This window comes from Sciurus vulgaris (assembly GCF_902686455.1).
Source record: "Sciurus vulgaris genome assembly, chromosome: 11".
Taxonomy (NCBI): Eukaryota; Metazoa; Chordata; class Mammalia; order Rodentia; family Sciuridae; genus Sciurus; species Sciurus vulgaris.
Window position 1 is genome coordinate 4,938,508 of NC_136472.1, and position 18,483 is coordinate 4,956,990.

Sequence of the window (18,483 nt, forward strand, 5' to 3'; positions counted from 1 at the left end):
TTCACAAAAGGGCCATCAACTGAGGTCAGCTCAGCGCCAGGGTGCAGGGGTACTGCTGGGCTCAGGGACACCTGCGCAGGCCCGAGGGGAGCGCGCGCCCCCGTGTGGCCAGGGCCGGGGCCCCTCTGAGCGAGCGCTCTCCCGAGACCGGCACCAGCGCTGGCCGGCTGCCACGCGTGTGTAGCACGGTCGGTGTCCGAGGCACCGGTCAGAGGCACCGGAGACTTTCTAGGGCCTCTGCTCTCACCGCACCGGCGCCACTGAGCGCTCTGCAGAGCTCCAGCCCTGGCCCGCGTGTTGCCCACCACCAGCTGTCATGTTGATCCACTTTGAAGACTAAAGATAAAAAAATTCCCTGCATAATGGTTTTGTGCAAAAACAGGAGAAAAACAGAAAGAAGGAAGAAAAATGTCCCATCAGAAAGTGGTCCTCCAGGGTTCCGGGAGCTGCGGCCCCGGCGGGGGCAAAACACACCCGCCCCAGGGTGCCCTCGGCAGGAAGCTACAGCACACCCCCGCGGTGCCCTTGGTCGCCCTCCCGGCGGGGCTTGGCGCCGTGGTGGTTCCTTGGCGCCTCCCCCTCGTGGTCCTTCTCCATCCACGTGTCCAGCAGCTGCTGCTTGCCCTGCTCCTCCCTCATGAACAGCTCCACCATGAGCACCTTCTCCTTGTGGATCTGCTGGCTGATGTCCTTGGGGATGTCTGGGATGACCCAGTCCACAAAGGTCACTCATGAACATGACCAGGTTCTGTGGGGGCGAGAGTCAGCACACAGGACGGGAAGGGTGCCCTCTCCGCCCGCCCCGCCCGCATGCCGGCGCACCCGTGTGCCTGACCCGGCCTGTCCGTGTGCTCTGCCTGCGCACCTGCTCCACCCTGTTGCCGCTGGCCCTGTGCACACCCTTTGATTTCTCTGGGTGTCAGTTTCCCAGAAGGTAAAAGTGAGGCAATAATTACCCAGCAGGCCCTCCAGGAATTCGTGTGGACTTTTTTTGGGGGAGCGGGGAAGGGTGGAGGTTACTGGGAATTGAACCCAGGGCTGCTCTACCACTAAGCCACATCCCCATCTATTCCTTTTATTTTGAGATAGGGCCTCACTTAGTTGCTGAGGCCGGCCTCCAACCTGTGATCCTCCCACCTCAGCCTCCGGAGTTGCTGAGGTTGCAGGTGTGCGCCACTGTGCCCAGCCTGTCTGGACTTTCTTGAATGAATATGGAATGAACTTCCTGAATAACTTGGTGCCCTGGCTGGAAGCCTTCAGAATCAAAGCAATGGCTCACATGCCACCAAACCTAACAGTGAACATTGGGAAGCAGCTCAGCAGCACCAGCCTGCCTGCCGTGCCCTGGCCACACCACCACTGTGGCCAGCAGGTCACCCTGGTGCTTGCTGCCTCCGACCCGACGTTCTGGAGGCTAGAATGCGGGATAAGTTGGTTTTCATGAAAAACCGGAGATCCCGTTTGGGTTAACTGTCCCTCCAGCTGAGAAGGCGGCTCCCGTCAGGGCCGTGCTGGCCCCCTGATGCTGGTCCCCACCCGCCCCTCTTCTGGTAGGCACCCCCGTGGCTAAGCCCCCTCCCAGCTCCCCCTCCCAACTATGCCCTTCCCCCACAGCCGGGACCCCCGCCCGGCGCTCTGCCTCGGGAGTCCAGCCCGACAGCCTCAGCAGCAGCTGCATGATGGGCTGTCCAGGTCACTGAGCTCAGGATGCGAGGACCTGCCCATCCTGCGCATGCGAATGGCAGAGCAGGCAGAGCCCAGGCCTGGGCTTCCTGACTCTGGGCCTGGGCCACCCCCTTGCTGGCGGGAACGTCCTCCGTGCCAGGACACCTGGCTGGAGCCTCGGCAGGGCCCGCCTGCGCCATTTCAGCACATTTCAGGTACTATGGCTGCTCCTGGCCTGGGCCTGCTCCACTGTCCTCTGGCCTCAGGAGTCTTCCCTGTCCCCCTCCCCAGAGACTGGCCGGGCCAGGTCCCTTTACTGCTGGCTGGGGGTCAGGGTCGCCTGCGAGCCCTTGGTCCCCTGTCCACCCTGCAGAATATGGAGAGGAAGACGGGACGGAGGTGCGGCTCGTCTCCCTCACGCCTCTCAGGAAGACCCCACCCTCATGTGCCTGCAGGGGTCTCCAGAGCCCGGCACTGACCGTGGGCCGAGCGCTCCCTACGTGCCCCTCCTCAAGCCTCCCGGGGACAGGGCCCACACACCTGGAAGACGATGACAAGGCAGCCGGGCGGCCAGCACGGCCCAGAAGTCCTTGGAGACGTCGTACTTGTGTTCGGACCAGGGGGGCTCACGGTAATCCTTGTACCTGTGGAGGGAGGGCAGGTCTCAGGGGCAACCCAGGCGACTCGAGAGGGAGGCCTGGGCGGTGGCGCCCACTGAGGGGGTGGTCAGGACCCAGGTGCGCCCTGGAGGCCCAGCTGTGGCCTCCCGGGGGGGGCTCCAGGCCTCTCTGGTACAGAAGGTTCTGGACTTGGAAATAGTGGAGCCCTTTTTCCAAGAAGAAGTTCGCCCAGAACCCCAGGCGTCCCTGTTGAAGTGGGGTGGCGTCCCCTCCAGTCCACCTGTGGCCTCCTCCAAACTCCAGGAGGCGCCCACAAAACAGTTTGAGAACCACTCTCCATCTGGCCCTGCCTGGGGGGACGATCCTGAGGCCAAGGGACTGCGAGTTCATCCCAGCAGCCCCAGATGGGGACACGGGCCTCTGCCTGGCCCCCGGTCATGCCTTGGAGTCCCTCGGGGAGGCCCAGGCCCCACACCAGGTCTCCCCCGAGGCCCCCCACCATGCCGACCCTTCCATAGAACGTGACCACCTTCCCGAGGAACACTCGCCTTTGTTTCTGGCCTGTCCAGCACAGCTCTCCCTGAGCCCGCCAGGCCACAGGAGGGCAGCGTCTCCCTGAGCTTGCGGTTCCCCTGGGCCTTCCTCCCTGCAGGAGCAGAGCTGCCCGCGTCTGGGGCAGGGGAGGGCCCCTCCACCCAGGGCTCCTCAGCCCTGCTGCCCCCAGATCTGCCCGCCACACGCTGCTGGGGCCGGACACTGCCGGTGTCAGAGTTTCCCAAGGCTGGGCAGAAAAGACCAGGCCGGGAAGGGGCTACCAGTCCAGCAGGGAGGCCGGAAGAGGCCGCCAGCCCTGCCGCTGGGCCCACATGGACTCCCTCCTGCTGTCTCTGAGCAGCTGCTTGGTCTCGCTCCAGGGCAGGTGTTGACTGAGCAGCCACTTTGTGCCAGATCCCATTCGGGGGTGGGACCCAGTGGGGGCCTGGTGCCCATGGAGCTGGAGGGCATCTCTGAGGGCCTGTTGCCCCCAAGCTGCCAAGCCCAGAGATAGGATCGGCTGGGAACAGAGGCTGGAGCCACAGCCGGGCCAGGCCAGACGGCACGTCCTGCTCCCCAGGGAGACAGCAGTGGCTGCGCTCCCAGCCTCGGCCGCTGCGGGCACCTGTCCCACTTGGCCAGCTACGGTAGCTAGGATGCTGTCAAAGGGTTCGGCTCACCAGCCAGCTCCCTGCTTCCCTCCAAGGCCACCTGCCACCTGTGCTGACCTCTCAGACACGATGCCCTGATGGCCCTGCCCAGCTCAGTCAGCCTGCGGCTCCTAGGGAGACAAGCTGTCCTGTCTGGGGTGCACGGCTCAGCCACGTCCTGACCAGGCCGTGCTGTTCCTCTTGCCACTGACTCCTGAGGGAGGTGGCTGGACGTGGGCGTGGCTGCGTGGGTGGGAGCTGGCGCTACTGCTCAAGACTGCCCGGGAAGGGGCAGGGGTCCGGCCCGTCTCTGTGGGTCCTAAGAGCCAGGGCTTGGCCTGTGCTCCCGCGTGGGATGGGCGCTGCTTCCCCAGCCAGGGCCTGGGACCCGGCCACCTCCTCTCACACAGCCATGTCCACCTAAGTCTCCAGTGATCAAAAAAGACGCATATCTGCCAGCACTCTTTTTTCTTAGCTGTTATCTCAATTCTGCTTGAGCTGAGTGTCAGGCTTGCACCCGTTCTCGGTGGGGAGTCTTCACAGCACGGAGGCGCTGTGCCTTGTGCCGGGGAGGCCCTGGGCAGTCTCCAGGAGGCTGGCGGGCTGCACACGGGTGACTGGCATACCCTCCTAGGCTCCCTGGTGCTGTCCCCTTGGGCGGCCAGCAGGTGGCGATCTGGAGCTGTCACTGGGGGCTTTCCTGGGACTGCTGTCCAACAGGCCCCTGCCTTAGTGGGCTGCTCCCTGGAACGTCTCAGCTGTGAGGTGTGAGCACCGCACGCACTGGGCGGAAGCAGAACCTGGGATCCCATCCTTCCCCTGCCCCACGGCCTGGGCTCCAGCCTCCCTGGACGCTGGGGGGGGCATGGCCGAGCAGCAGGGGGGTGTTACCTGGACCCTGTGCACCCACAAGCTGCAGCAGGGGGTAGGCTTTTGGAACTGGAAATGGTCCCCTTGCTGGAAGACCTGGCCAGTGGGGTCCCTGGAGGGCTGCCCTGTCTGGACACGGCGCACATGGGATAAACGTGTCCTCTTTTTTCTGCTGTTTGTGGCTGCCAACACCACTGGCCCCCCGGCCCTTCCCAGGCCCTTCCATGTGCTCCCGTATGTGGACCGAGCTGCAGGCGCCGGCCGAGGTCCCCGAGCTCTGGACCTCAGCAGGGCGGAGGCCGGGCTACCGCAGGACCCTCTTCCCTGCTGCACGGCCCTCTGCGTACCCACTGCTGGCACCTTTTGTCTGCATTCCCGCCGTCTCCCCTCTGCACTGAGCTCCCCAGCACAGGTGCTACGGGCTGGGCGGGCTCTGTCTGCACCCATCCTTCCTGGGCCTCTGCCCGTGAGCCCCAAGCCCTGTCCCGAAAGGCCACTTTTGTCTGCCCCTCTTCAGTCACACTTCTTCAAACCGCAAGCGCTCCAGGTTTCCTTGTGATCCCAGGGTTCTGACTGTGACCCCTCAACCCAGACCCGGTCAATAAGTGACCTGGAGCCCTGGCTGTGGCAATTGTTCAGGGACAGGCATATGGCCCAGGCTGGGCTGCAAGGTCACCTCAGGGCTTTTGCTAGGGGAATGGAGATGGTCTAGGTGCTGGAGGTGCAAAGCAGACAGACGGAAGCAGAAGCTGCTGGTGGGCAGTTTCTGCCCACCAGAAAATGCAGCAGGCACAGAGGAAAGCAAATTTAGGAAGCTGTCCCCAAGTGTGGCCTGACGGCAAACTGTGACTCCTGGATCCAGCCACGCCTGATGCTGTCACAAACCTCTTGGTTATAGCGACTAGTGTACTGCCCCCTACCAACCTCCCGAGGCATGTTTTAAAAACAAGTTTGTGTTGTTTTGTGACTCTCTTCTGAAAGAATCCTGGCTCAGATCTGGGTTTCCCAGAAACCCAGTGAACTGGGCTCTTCAAAGAGGGCCGCTGGGAGCGGTACCTGCAGATCTGCACCTCGTAGCCCAGGTCCAGCGGGTCGCTGGGAGCCGTGCCGTTCTGGAAGTCACTGACGTTGAAGAAGGAGAGGGTGTGGTTGACGAAGCCGTGCATGGTCCCGTTCTGGCTGTACGTGTAGAGGTACACCAGGCGTGGGATGAAGTCAGACGTGAAGGAGATCACGAAGGCCTGGCCCGGGAAGAGCGGGTGAGCACGACCCCAGGGGGGGACAGGTGGGACGAGGACGCAGGGAAGGTGGGGAGAGCGGAGGAGGGGTCAGTGTGCCCGTCAGCTCCTGGGAAGGCGCAGGGAAGCGAATGCTGGCTGCCTTCTGCTGTGTGGCCCTGGGCAAATCCCTCAGCCTCTCTGTGCCATCCTTTTGTTCTTAGTGAACAAGGTGCCCCGAGGACGGCCTCACCTCCTGGGCTTGCTGGGAAAGGTGTGGTTCTGCCCAGGTCAGTCCACCACAGAGCTTGCTCTGGTGGAAACACAAGTAGGGCCCGAAGCCCAGCAGCCTCTGGCTGTGAGACTCTGGGGAAGTCACTTGCCCTCTCTGTGCCCTGGCTACACCGCCTATAGGATGGGGCTAACAGTCCCCACCTTCGTGGCTGTGTGCGCACGGGTGGGTTGGTGTGTGGAAAGAGAACAGAGGGTCTGGCATGTTCTAGGAGCCCGAGGACAGGTAGCTGCCAGCACTGGTCCAGGGCTCCTCGGCTGCTCAGAGCAACCCTGCGGCACACGGCCAGACCCGAGGTCCCAGCCCTGTCACCCGTCAAGGGAGCCCCCAGGTGGGGGTCACAAGAAGCACAGGTGAGCCCTCCCTCCAACAAGGGCTCCGAGCCACTGTTGGGAGCGGCCGGCCGGCAGGAGGGCGGCACAGCCGGGCTCCGAGGGTCTCTGAGGCTGCTCCTGCTGAGCGCCCTCCTGCACACGTGGGGGCCGAGTCCCAGGCCGTGCTGCCACTGTGCACCTTTCCAAGGGGCCAGGCTGGCTGGAGGGTGGAGGGACCAGGGCCCTGGGGTCGTCCCCTGAGACACACAGTGGCTGCCTGGGGTCATGTGCCCAGAATTCAGTCCCGGGTTTCGGGACAGCTGGCCAGAGCTGTGGACAGGAAGACCAGGCCACAGGCAGAGTCAGGGCCACTCAGAATCCACAGGCCTGGCTGTGCACTGGGAAGGCAGCGTCTGCGATGCCCGGGAGGAGGCCGAGGGGCACCCGTCCTCCACAGAGCTGGGGGAGGCTGAGGAGCTTCTCCCTCTCACTGTGTCTCAGCACGCCCCAGACCTTTAACCAGCAGGCGTGTGCGTGTGTGTGCGTGCGTGCCTGCGTGTGTGGATTAAGCCCAGAGCAGCAGGGAGTTTGCCAGGGAGGACTCGGCCTCTCTCCAGCGGGCCTCTGCCTCCCTCGCTCCTTCCTTCTCCACTCTGGGGGCTGCGTGAGCACCAGGGAGGGCAGGGAGGGGACTCTGCCGCAGGTTTGCAGGAAAGGCTGGGAACTGCTGGACCTTCCAGTCACCGCCCTGGGATCAAGGGACGTTTCTAAAGACCGCCCTGCCCGTGGTCTGGAGCTGCAGCCGGAGCTGGGAGGCCAGCTCCGCCTCCAGGGGGCACTGGGCTTGGGTTTGCAAGGTCCCCAGCGTCACTTACGTTAATAATGACGGCCAGCTTCCCGACGCCTCGGAGGATGTTGTACCAGATTCCTGGGGGAAAAGGAAGCACAGCTCTTGAGACCCCTCTGCCCTCAAGCAGCGCCTTCCAGGGCAGCGGGAGGGACGCGGGTGGGCATGGAGCACTGCCTGGAGGTCGGGGGCCCAGCACTGTCCCTGAGGCCTCGGAAAGAGGCGCTCGCCCGGCCGGCAGTGACCCGAGCCACACCAGCCACCCCGAGACCAGGATCAATAGGGCTGCCGTCCGGGGGTCGCATGCAGAGTCCGGGTGTCAGGGACAGGCCCCAGGTGGCTGTGGGATGGGGACCCCAGTGGGCTCCTGGCAGGGGCCAGGCCTCGTCCCCCGAGCAATGACGCTGTTCCCCGTCTGGACGCCCCCTTGCTCTGTCACCCCAAATCACAGATGGACCCAAGGACCACAGTGCAATGCAGGGGCCCAGGCTCCCTGTCTCCCACTGAGAGGAGGCCAGGGAGGCCAGGGAGGCCGGGAGGCCCGCTGCTCGGGGCCTCAGCACTGTGCTTCCCGTCCAGGGTGCCAGTGCTGCGAGACAGGACGGTAAGAGCCAGCGTCACCCGTCCAGCCGGCTGAGAGGGGCGCGCAGGGCAGGCGGCTCTGCCTGGCGCTCTGACGGCGTGGGCTGCAGGAGGGCGGCTCACAGCCTCTCTGCCCCAGGGCTCCCTGCCCGTTTTTGGGGTGCACTCTGTGGAGACAGCAGAGTTCCGTGCCACGGTTCCCAGAGTCCCGCCGGCTTGGAGCAACGCGTGAGGGGCCGAGCTGGCTCCCTACCAGCCCTGGCCAGGGGCCGGCTGGGAGAGCCGGGCCTCTGATGGACGGGGCACCAGCAGGCCCCCTTCTGGCCGGCAACCCGGGGACAGATCTCTCACTCCCTGCCTCTGCCGCCAGCCCTCCGGCGCTCCCAACAGACCTGGCGGGAAGCGGACGGGGCCGTGGAAACGTCCCGAGTGAGCTTCCTGATGGCAGTGTGAGGGCAGACATGGCCACCTAGTGCCTCGCCTCCCTGCGGAAGGCCGTGGGGCCAGTGAGCAGCCCGCGCCGGGGCTGGGGTGGGCGGGCCATCCTCCTGACCTCAGCGTTCCTGCGCTTTGGTGGCTTTGGTGGCTTTGGTGGCTTTGGCTGAGGGTGGGAACCCAGCTTACACCAGCGTCCGCCACCGAGGGGCCAGGCGGCTGCGCTCTGAGCCTGCCTGTCTTCCGGGCTTCGCTCCGTGTCCGGCCCACAGGCTCGGCGCTGTCGGTAGATGTTTGCTGAGTGACTCGTGACCGTAGAAAGCCCTTCCCAACAGGAGAGAGCAGAGTCGAGGGCACAGAGCAGGGGACCGCCCAGCTGTGAGCTCCGTGGGCCTTGCCGGGACTTGAAAAATGTCGACTGATGTTTAAAAAACGTAGACTTGCTGCTTCTGAAAGGCCCTCAGCTCTGGTCCAGTCGGCTGGCACCACCGTCTCCATGACGACAGGTCCCCATGACAACAGCGGGCAGTGGCCATGGTGGCACCCCCTACAGGCCGGGCCGAGTACCACAGCGGTTCTCTGCACCGGGAAACCCGCCCCGTCCCTTCAGTCCTGTCTGAAGAGCAGAGCATCACCCCAAACCAGATCCCCACAGGCTGGGGAACAGAGCACTCAGGGGCTTGAAAGTTTCAGGACACAGCAACGGGCCTGCTGCCCTGGGCCCAGGAAGAACACTGGCCTCTCGGCTCCAAGTCTGAGGCCCTGTGCAGGCCTCAACTGGGTCCCCAGGTGGCATCCCTGGGCTTGGCTCCCAGGAGGCGGCGCCTGAGCTCAGGGCATCCTCGGGTATGTGAGGGGTCAGCCCACACGGAAGGCAACAGGAAACGGAAGGCAGGAGGCCGGGGCGGCACGGTCAGCAGGGGCCACAGCCTCCTGGAGCCCACAGCTACAGGTCCTCGGCACCGGCCGGGCCAGGCTCTTAGGCCCCGCACCACGGCCCGGGAAGTGCTGAGGAGAAGAAAGGCAGCCTCTCCTGGGGAGGCCCTGTTTTCTCACACCTGCTGCAGGCGATTCACTACTCTGGGGTCTCTCAGTGAAGGGGAACTTCTTCTGGAAGACTCTTGGGCTGCTTTCATGAAGACCCTCAAGGGCAACCGGCGCAGGTCCACCCGCCTTCTTCAAGGTTTCTACCATCCTGGGGACACTAAGCCCCATTTCCAAGTACCCAACAAGGAAGTCCCTGGGAACCTGGCACCTGCCCTCCCTCAGTGCCCAGGAGCTGAGCGCCAGCTGAGTTTCAACCAGCAGGCTCAGGGAGAGCAGGAAGTCAGAGCTCAGGGCGGAGCGGGGGCCAGGTTCCCACACAGGCAGGGTCCCCGCGGGACCTGCTGCGCCTCCCTCCCCGTGGCTGAGGCCCGTGACGAAGCCACCTGCACTTTGGGGCATAGCATCCCCTGGCAGCCGGGGCCCGTGGAGTGCAGGTCACAGGGGCCAGTGGGCCCTGCCCCTGAGGATGCTGGCCCAGAGGCCCTGAATGGATCACAGGAGGAATACAAAAGCCTGCTGAGCGGCAGGTGGCCAGGGAGAAGCCCAGAGGCCCAGATTGCACCTCTGACCCAGCCGGGCAGGAACCAGGAAGGAGCCGCTGATCCGTGAGAGCCGGGGAAGAACAGGAGCCTGGACTGCAGAACTAGGACGCAGGCCGGAGCGCTGCTGTGGAGGGAGGCCAGCGCCCCCAGGGGCTGCAGAAAGGTCTCTGTCACTGTTCACTGCTGCTCACCGTCTGAGTTTCCAGGTTTTTAGATGCCACCGCCTGGGGACAGCCAGAGCCTCTGACGCCAAGGTTGCCAAAGCAAATACACGCCCACTGAGAGTTAGCCAGGGCCCCAGGGCAGCTGGGAGGTGGCCTCTGAGAGGGGTGCCGGCCAGGAAGGGCTGGGGGCAGAGCCGCGGCGTCTCCGGCCCGGTCAGGGTGCGCCCGCTGCTCCCTCTCCTGGGCCTCTGGCGTGGGGCTCACGGAGGAGGCACGGCCCAAGTTCTCCAGCGAAGTCTGGTCATCGCCTGGGCCTCAGCTTCCCCGGCTGGGCAGTGGGGCCCAGGATTTGCCCAGGCTTCCTCCTGAGGTTCCTTGGAGGACCCAACGGGCTGGCAGGTCCCAGAAGAGTTCACCCTGGACACCGTTCTCCGGGCTTGGTCTTCAAGCAGAGCGTGGGTGCCGAGGAGCTCCTGGGGCCAAGCCCTCCATGCTCCCGACAGGGTGCTGTGGGGCTCACGTCCAGCCTGTTTCCTGGCCGGCCCACACGACGGCCTCAGGAGAACAGGCGCATCTTTACACTCAGAGTCAAGGACATTCACTCTTCGGCCTTTCACTGGGAGCAGAAGTAGGGACACGGGCTTGGAGGGTCCCAGGCCGCTTTTAGACAGTCTCGGGGCGGCCAGCAGGAGGGTCTGTCTGCTGCGTTCCCACCATCCAGACCAGGGGACACAAGGGAGCCGTGTCGGGCTGCAGGCCGTGCCCCTGGCTGACCTCCCTCCACACAGCCCTCTACAGCCACACTCCCCACAGATCCCTCAGCACCCACGGGAGGCTGCGGGGTGAGCTGGTGCAGGGGCGGAGCTGGTGGTGCTGGCGCTGAACATGCACTTCTGGTCCCTTCTGAAATACGGGGACCCCAAAGAAGGTGGGGGTGACGCTATCCTGGAGGCGGGAGGTAGAGGCCCCACAGACCAGGTCGCCACCGTGACACCAGGGCTGGCCCTCTCACCAGAGGCCCACGTGTGGACCGAGGGGCACAGGCAGAGCCACCCGCCGCTGCAGGACAGAACCCCGAGCAGAGGGTGCGCCCTGAGGGTCCTCCACCGAGAAGGAGCCTGGGCCCAGGGCTGGAGGGGCCCGGCCAGGACTGATGACCTTCCCACGGCGCTGCAAGGCTGGGCTTGGACGACAAGCTCCCCAACACGCTGTCACTGCTCTGCCAATTTTGTTTTGGCAGAATGACAGATAACATCCCCGATGGAATTCAATCCTGTTTATTTCAAGAATCAGCAGAGGTGCTATTCTAAATAAAACTGCGTCGAAGACGAGGTAACCTGAGCAACTGTTTTCACCGGAAGTCTGGGTCTCGCTTTAGGATGAGGTGCTGGCCAGTGACGGCTCTGGCCGTGGTGGGCATGGGGGTCTGCAGCCCCGCGCACTGCTTCCCTGGCCCCCCATCGCCTGGACATCTCTCTCCTGGAATGCGCTGGTGACAGGGCACCCACTACTTCACAGGGAAGTCTGTCCACCATTGACGCATCCCTCGTGGCTATTCTCTTGCTTACCTTGGGGAACATGGCTGCCCCAGCCCGCCACCCTCCTCCATGTGCCGAGGTACGTCTGAGGGACTCGGGTGAAATGCCTGGGTTATTTCACCCTGGCCTTGACCTACATGGGGAAGTCATGCAGGGACGTGCGTGGTCCCCCCTCCTCCTCCTCCTCCTCCTTTTTGGGTGATGGTTAAGTGACACAATGCTACAGGATGCAGGAGGCCCGGCTAGGTCTCTTCCCCCATGGCCCCTCTGTGCTCCGGGGCCATGCGTATGGCGTGGTGGGGTGCTGAGAGCGGGTGTAAATGTGTTCTGGGACCACCTGAGCAGCAGGCGGTGACCACAGATGAGGGACACGCCCAGGCTTCCCCAGCTGCACACCTTAGAAGGTGAGGAGCCGCCAGCTCCCGAGCCGCCACCCCCCGAGCTGCCACCCCGGCCAGGCCCCCCAACCTGTCCAGCAGCCCTGCTCACCGATGTCTTTGGCTCTGACGGCTACCGGTCTCCGGAGCTCGGTGACAAACTTCTTGGCATCTAGGCGGATCTCAATGATGTTGTTCAGCAGGGCAAACAGCGGGGCCAACGGGAAGGACGCAACGAACAGGGTGACAAAGCCGAACTGGATGACTGGAGAGAGCCTGGCGTGAGCAGCAGGACCCCGCTGCGCCCAGCTCCGTTCTCCAGAGCCCTCCTGCCCCTCTGCAGCTGCCTGGACCAGCCCTTTCGACAAAACCACACGACCCCAGGACCTCCAGGCCAGGAGGGGACTGACAAGTCCACATGCTGCGCTGACGTCCATGTTGGACGCTGGATGATGGCAGCGTTTCCCAGGGGCAGCCTCAGGAAACGGTCACTCACAGGACAAAGCCCCTGACCCGAAGGTCCAGCCTGCACTCACTGTGCCTGTGCTGAGGCTCCCTGAGGTCGGGAGGCCTGCCCCCACTGCCGTCTTCTAGAGCCCCAAGCGTCCCCTCCCTGAGCACCCGGCGCAGAGCACGGGCCCTTCTCCCCAACAGCCTCAGCTCTGCCCACCCACTGCTGGCCACCCTGCTGTGAGCTGGCTCTGGGCTTCTGGGGCCCTGGAGGACACAGGCGCAGCAGAGGCCAAGCCCCCAGGGAAGGTCAGGGAAAGGTGGCTGGGAGGGAGGGAGGCTCAGGACGGCCAGCAGGACCTGGTTTAAGGTTCTCAGTGCTGGTGGCAAATGAGGAAGCTGGCAGGGTGCCACTGCGTGCCCGGCCAGTGGGAGTGGGCAATTGTTAACGCTGGGTGGGCAGGACGGGCAGGGGACGATGCGGAGCCCTGGTCCCCATGGTCCTGGTGACTCCTGCTCACTTCGAGGGGTGGGCTCTGTGGGATGCCCCTGCCCAGGAGGGGATGAGGGGAGGTAAGCTGTAGCCCAGGCCATGATGCGGGCGAGGCTGCGGGGGGCTGTGGCCAGGCCCAGGTGGGTTTCCCTCCGACGATGCTGCCTTCTCCGACTAACGGGAGGAGGGAGGGCGAAGGGGGCGGCGAGGCCGCGGGGCGAGGCCAGGGGAGGACAGCCCCCTGGGGCCTTCTCTTCCCTTCCAGCCACATCTGCATGCCGGGCACCCAGCCCCGTCTCCCCTGGATGGGGCGTGGCTGATGTGGTGCAGAGAAAGAAGGGCACAGAAGTAGGATTCAGGGTGGGCGTGGGCGGTCACACCTCTGTGCACACAGGAGAGGGGACCCGTCCCTCCAAGCAGAGAGGAGCGTGGGGCATTTGGGACTCCAGCCCAGTAGCAGGGAAAACCCGGCAAGTCAGGGGTCTTGGCCTGGCCCAGGCTGTGCTTCCCGTCCTCTGCTGCTTCCCGCAGCAGCCCGGGCCTGGCCTTGCAGGCAGGGTGGCCCCCACCAGCTAGAGAGGAGCAATCCCAGGAGCTGCCCGCCTGGCCGCCACCCCTCCAGCTCACTCCCCTCCGGGAGCAGAGAGAGAAGGTCCTGGCACCACCTCCAGACCCTCCTCCTGAGTCAGCAGCGAGACGCCTTCCGTGCAGCCAGCTGGGCAGCTGGCAACCTCCGGGACCACTTGTCCAGCGTGAGGAGCAAGGAGAAGGTGCTCGTGGGTGCGCGGGTGCTACAACCTGGCCCTGCCCCTCGCAGCCTCCCAGCTGAGGCTGCCAAACAGTCCCCCTGTGCTCTGCGCTCACCCTGGCCCTGCCACGGCTCACGGGGTGCTTGTGCACACTGCAGAGTCCCGGTGGCCCCCTGCCTGCACCCACGGCCTGGGCACCGGCATTCCTGAGATGCCACCTACGGCCCCAGCACTCTGGATACCCTCTGTGCGTCTTCCTGACTGCCTGTGCTCATGGATTCCTTCAGAAACCATGTATTGAGCTCCTGCTGTATACTCATGCCTGCTCTAGGGCCAGGGGAATAGGAGTGATGAGCAGTAAAGAGAAGGCCCCCATCATGGGGCTTCCGTCCACCGGAGGAAGGCGGAGCAGGGAGGAGGGACGGAAGTGTCTGCTGGAGACCCGCACCAGCGGGAGGGGCGGGGTCCCTCCTGCGCTGCTGGGTGCTGCCCCTTGACCGTGTCAGGGAAGACCTCTGCTGGGGCACATTCTGGGCAGGGCCCTGGAGGAGGGCCAGGCGTCTGGCAGAGGCACTCCAGCCACGGCACGGCTGGCGCAAAGGCCCCACGGCAGGCTAGAGCTGGGGTGGGGAACCAGGAGGCCAGCGCGGCCAGAGAGAAGGGAGGCCGAGGGAGCGGGAGGAGCCGGGCCCAGAGGCTCCAGGGGCCAGCAGGCCTCACCTGGCCCTTGCCCGTCGCTCTTCTGTGCCCCTCAGAGGGAGAGCGCCCTCCCTTGGCACGCTGCCCCAGACATGACGGGCTCAACCTCAGGCCTCCACACGTGGGGAGAAGGGGCAGCTGTGCGGCCTCCGCTAGGCTGTGCTGACGCAGACCTCCTTTGGATGACAGGCCCAGTCCAGCCAGCAGAGGGCGGGCAGGGAGGCGAGGCCCACACTCCCAGCCTCCCGCCTCGGCCTCCGCCACTCACTCATCTCCATGTACTCGGGAGGTGAGGCCGGCGAAGGGCTCCAGGTTGTAGTCGGCCTCGTAGCGCTGCTTCCTCTTCACGTGCTCCTCGTGGGCCGAGGCACTCTGCCGCCGCAGCTTCAGGTAGCGGATGAACTTCTTCATTTTCCTGGGGAGACAGCGGGCAGCAGCTAGCTTTCGGGAGGGTGGCCAGGTGGGGTCTGTCTAGTGTTCCACGATTAGCCTGGGGTCACTTGTAGAAGATGGCGATCGTGGCACTGCAGGCTGCTTGCTCCGCACCTGCCCCCTGCTTGGGGGCTTCCTGAGGAGCGTGAGGGGCAGGAGAGCAAAGGGCCACCCAGGGCCAGGGGAGGGCCCAGCGGCAGTGTGGCTGGGCCCACGTGGACACTGGCTGGGGTTGAGGGCAGCCCAAGGTCAACCCCAGGGAGCTGGCTGTCTCTGGGCAGAAGGGACTGGGACCCTGGTGAGCCAGCACATAGGTTTTGGGGGCACGTGGACAGCCTGGAGGGTCACCGTCCTCCCCCTCCCTGGCCCGAGGGAGCGACTTGTGCTCCGCCTTCCGCCCGCCCTGGCCCCCACCCTGCTTCTGGTGCCCCTCGTGCCTGCCCCTCAGACCGCAGGAGCCCACGCGGGCGGGACTCACGGGATGCCGATCTCGAACAGGTTGTTCTGGATCAACTGCTTCCCCAGCATGATGATGCTCAGCTGGATGCACAGCTCCATCAGGCAGCCGCCCGGGGCACACTGCGGACAGGGTGGCCGTCAGCCCTGGAGGCCAAGAGAGGTGACCCCCCTCCCCGGGAGGCGCTCCTCCAGCCCTGGCTGGCTTGTGCCCTCCGCTAAGCCATGTTCGCCGCCTAGTGCCTGGAAACCGGCAGGGGGCAGAGGGTCTGCGCAGGCGCCATTAGCTAGACAAAGACCAGGCCGTCTTGGATCCAGTGGTGGGTCCTCAGGAAGGGAGCGCGGAGCGTGGAGGCAGACCCTGGAGCCGTGTGGAAGGCTCAGCCGCTTCCCCGCAGCCCCCAGACGCTGGAGCAGGCAAGGCAGGGTCCTCCCTGTGCTTTGGGGGGTGCAGCCTGCCCGGCCTCGCTTGACATCCAGCCTCCAGGACTACGGGGGGCACATTTCTGTTGTCTCGGGCCCTCCCGACTGTGGCCCTCTGCTGGGTCTGCCCTCTGCCTGCGGCCACGGGGCTGGGAGGACACTGGGGTGGGGGCACACATAGCCAAGGCCCACGGGGGACCCAGCCTCCTCTGTCTCCCCAGGGCCAGCGCTCTGTCCCTTTAACAGCTGCCCATCCACAGGCCCGTGCAGCACGGCAGGCTGGTGAGGCAGCCAGTCACCTGCTGAGGCCCAGTGCTCCTGCCCTCAGCAGGCCACGCCTCTGCAGGACCCTGGGGCAAAACTTTTCACATAATTAGCAAAAAATGTGTCCTGGATGACCGTGAATTTCGTGAAGACCAAATCCTTTATTCTACTGTATGAACCATCTGTAACCATGATGGTCGATAAGGTTATCAGGACATAAGAAAACAGCGGTGCCCAAGTGGAGAGCTTGTCAGGGGCTCTTCTGCAAACACCCATGACTGCTGAGGAGGCTGCGGGATGCCCGGGTCTGCACTCAGGTGGCAGAACCTCCAGGCTGCACCCCGACGGCCCAGATCACCCGCACCTGACGTCCACCAACTCCACACACCTGCGTCACAGGGTCTTCAGGACTCCCACTCCCTAGCTTCCTGACGAGCTGCATTATTCTGTAGTTAGAAATGTGGGCTGGTGACCCCGAGACCTGACCACTGACAGCCCGGTTGGTCTGAGGGAGCCACTGGTTGGGGACACCAGGGGCAGGCCACGAATCAGCGGCAGCAGGTGGCTAACGCCCAACCCTGTGTGGCCGGCATGGCGTCTGCAGCGAGAGAGGAGGAAACACCTGGCCAGTTCTGTTCTCCTCAGTAACTCGTCTTAGTCAGAGAGAAATATTCAAAGCTCTACCAAAGTGTCAAAGGAAAAAGAAAACAAGAAGCCTTGACGCGATCTGCTTTCTTCAACACCGAGAAGGCTTTTCTCCTTTTAGGGTCATTTGGGGTGGACACGCTACCTAAGATCAAAGCCACCAGCCAGGTGGAAAGGGACTGTCCCCACCGCTTGACAGATTGGTGTCGCTTGGTCCCCCTGCCCACCGCGTGGACACACAGCGGCCCCGCGAGAGGCTGCTGGGGTCCGTCTCACTCACCTCTTCCATTCGGAAAGAGCGGAAGATGTACACGTAGTCGCCCGGCGTCCCACAAACCTGGAACAATCGGGAGGTCTCAGAGGGCGGACGGGCCTCCTACTTGGGGAGAGACCCCGGGGTGACCGTGCTGAGCTGCGGCTCCCCCGCCAGCCACCAGCGTGTCTCTGCGGGCTCCCCTCCTGGTGTCTGCCAGGCAGGGCTGGCCTGCCGGCCTGGGCTCTCACTGCCTGGGGACCCGCTGCCTGGGGACCTGCTGCCTGGGGACCTGCTGGCCTGGGGACCTGCTGCCTGGGGACCCGCTGTCCTGCTGCTCAGCTGGTGCTGGTCCTTTCCCGTGTGCGTGGCTATGGTTGCCAGACTGCCTGCTGTCCTGGGCGGGCCTCGGTGGCCTCCCGCCCGGCAGGCAGCGGGTGGGGACGTGGAGGGCAAGCTGGCACGGTGGGAGCCCTACCGGCCCTTGAAGAAGGCCACGTAGAAGATGGGCGTGTAGGAGTTGACGAACTTGAGCAGGAAGGCCTTGAAGGTCAGCCTCTCCTCGAAGCTCTTCTCCGTCTTGGGGACCTCTGGGGAGACGACGTGCCGGGCTGACGCTGGCCACGGGCCACTGCACCAGCGCCCAGCCCCAGTCCCAGACAGGTGGCAGGGCCAGGGACGGAGGCGGAGCCCAGGGCCCTCACAGGGCAGCGGCCAGGCTGCCTGGCTCTGGGATGGGCCCTGGACCGCGACCATGTGGCTGGCATGACCCGCGTGTGGGCCTCACCAATGGTGGTGAGCCACCTGGCTATGCAGCCATAGACCTCGTCCAGCAGGATGATGACCACCAGGTTGATGATGACCGCGGTGGCCGTGACGGTGACCCGGATGTTGGACCGCACAGAGGGGGAGGAGTTCATGGCCAGGGCCGCAGCCGTGGAGATTCTGTAGATGATCACGCCGAGGACAATGGCGAAGGTCACCGCGATCTGCAAGGGGGGGGGGGGTGCGCTGGGCTGTGGCCACGCGGGGCTCCGTGGCCCTGCTGCCTCTGCCGAGCACGGCGCCTTCTGTCCCCCCACTGTCCCCCAGGGGAGCATGGCACTCGGGGGGCTTCTCCCTGTGACCTGAGTGACTGTGTGGAAGCAGTGACATTCCTGAAGTGCTCGCTGGGGGTGCCACCCCAGGGCCACCGCACCAAGGAGGCGGAGGCCGGGCTTGGCTGGACCCCTCCCAACCTCCCAGCAGCCTCTGGCTCCTCCAGGAGAGCAAGCCCCAGTGCTGGCCAAGCTCACTGTGGGCAGAACATTCCAAAGGATGCGGGCTGGCGGTTGCCGGAGCGACGAGGGCGGATTCCTTCTGCCCACCGCTGTCTCTGGGCTCCTTTTCCTCACACCCAACTCCACCCAGCCATCCTGGCCCCACCCCGTGCGGCGCTGTGGACGCCCCACCCCAGCGCCCACTGAGGACAGCACAGCAGGGCCACATGTGGCTCCAGGGGCTGTGTGCGGGCTCTGCGCCCAGGGCCTGGACACAGAGGGCTGGTCCTGCTCGCGTGGTCGTGCGTGGCTCCTGGGGTGAGCCCGGACGCCTATGCTGGCCTGTCCCCCCTGACACTCGGGTGGGTGAGGCCTGCTTGTTGGAGGTATTTTAAACTCTGGCCCCTAACTTGCCTCTGCAGACGTCTGCTGGTGACTAAATGGCGGCCACACCCGCCCGACAGCCCAAGCCGAGCCCTGAGGAGCAGGGGCCCTGCCGGGAGCCAGGGTTCCGATCCCAGGGCAGCTCCTGAACCAGCTTTCCCTGGAAAACCCCGGTCCCTCCAAGAGGCCCCCCCCGGCCTGGGGGACAGCCCTGGTGTCCACGGGCCTGCGGTGACTCAGCGGAGGCCCTGCACCCTGCCCGAGCCAGCATCTGCAGCAGGC

At 64.8% G+C, this 18,483-nt stretch overlaps 1 protein-coding gene across 1 annotated transcript in view; it reads right to left on the minus strand.

Moving 5' to 3' along the window:
* Positions 1-362: 362 nt before the first annotated feature.
* Positions 363-18,483, minus strand: part of ANO1 (anoctamin 1) — a 128,850-nt gene continuing 110,729 nt past the window's right edge. Inside the window, 14 exon segments of the mRNA XM_079104997.1 lie at positions 363-723; positions 725-748; positions 2,206-2,224; positions 2,226-2,309; positions 5,396-5,580; positions 7,038-7,090; positions 11,807-11,959; positions 14,354-14,372; positions 14,374-14,500; positions 14,996-15,096; positions 16,586-16,632; positions 16,635-16,642; positions 17,037-17,148; positions 17,346-17,547. Of these exon segments, the coding sequence (XP_078961123.1) occupies positions 502-723; positions 725-748; positions 2,206-2,224; positions 2,226-2,309; positions 5,396-5,580; positions 7,038-7,090; positions 11,807-11,959; positions 14,354-14,372; positions 14,374-14,500; positions 14,996-15,096; positions 16,586-16,632; positions 16,635-16,642; positions 17,037-17,148; positions 17,346-17,547 (1,356 nt within the window). The 3' untranslated portion in view covers positions 363-501.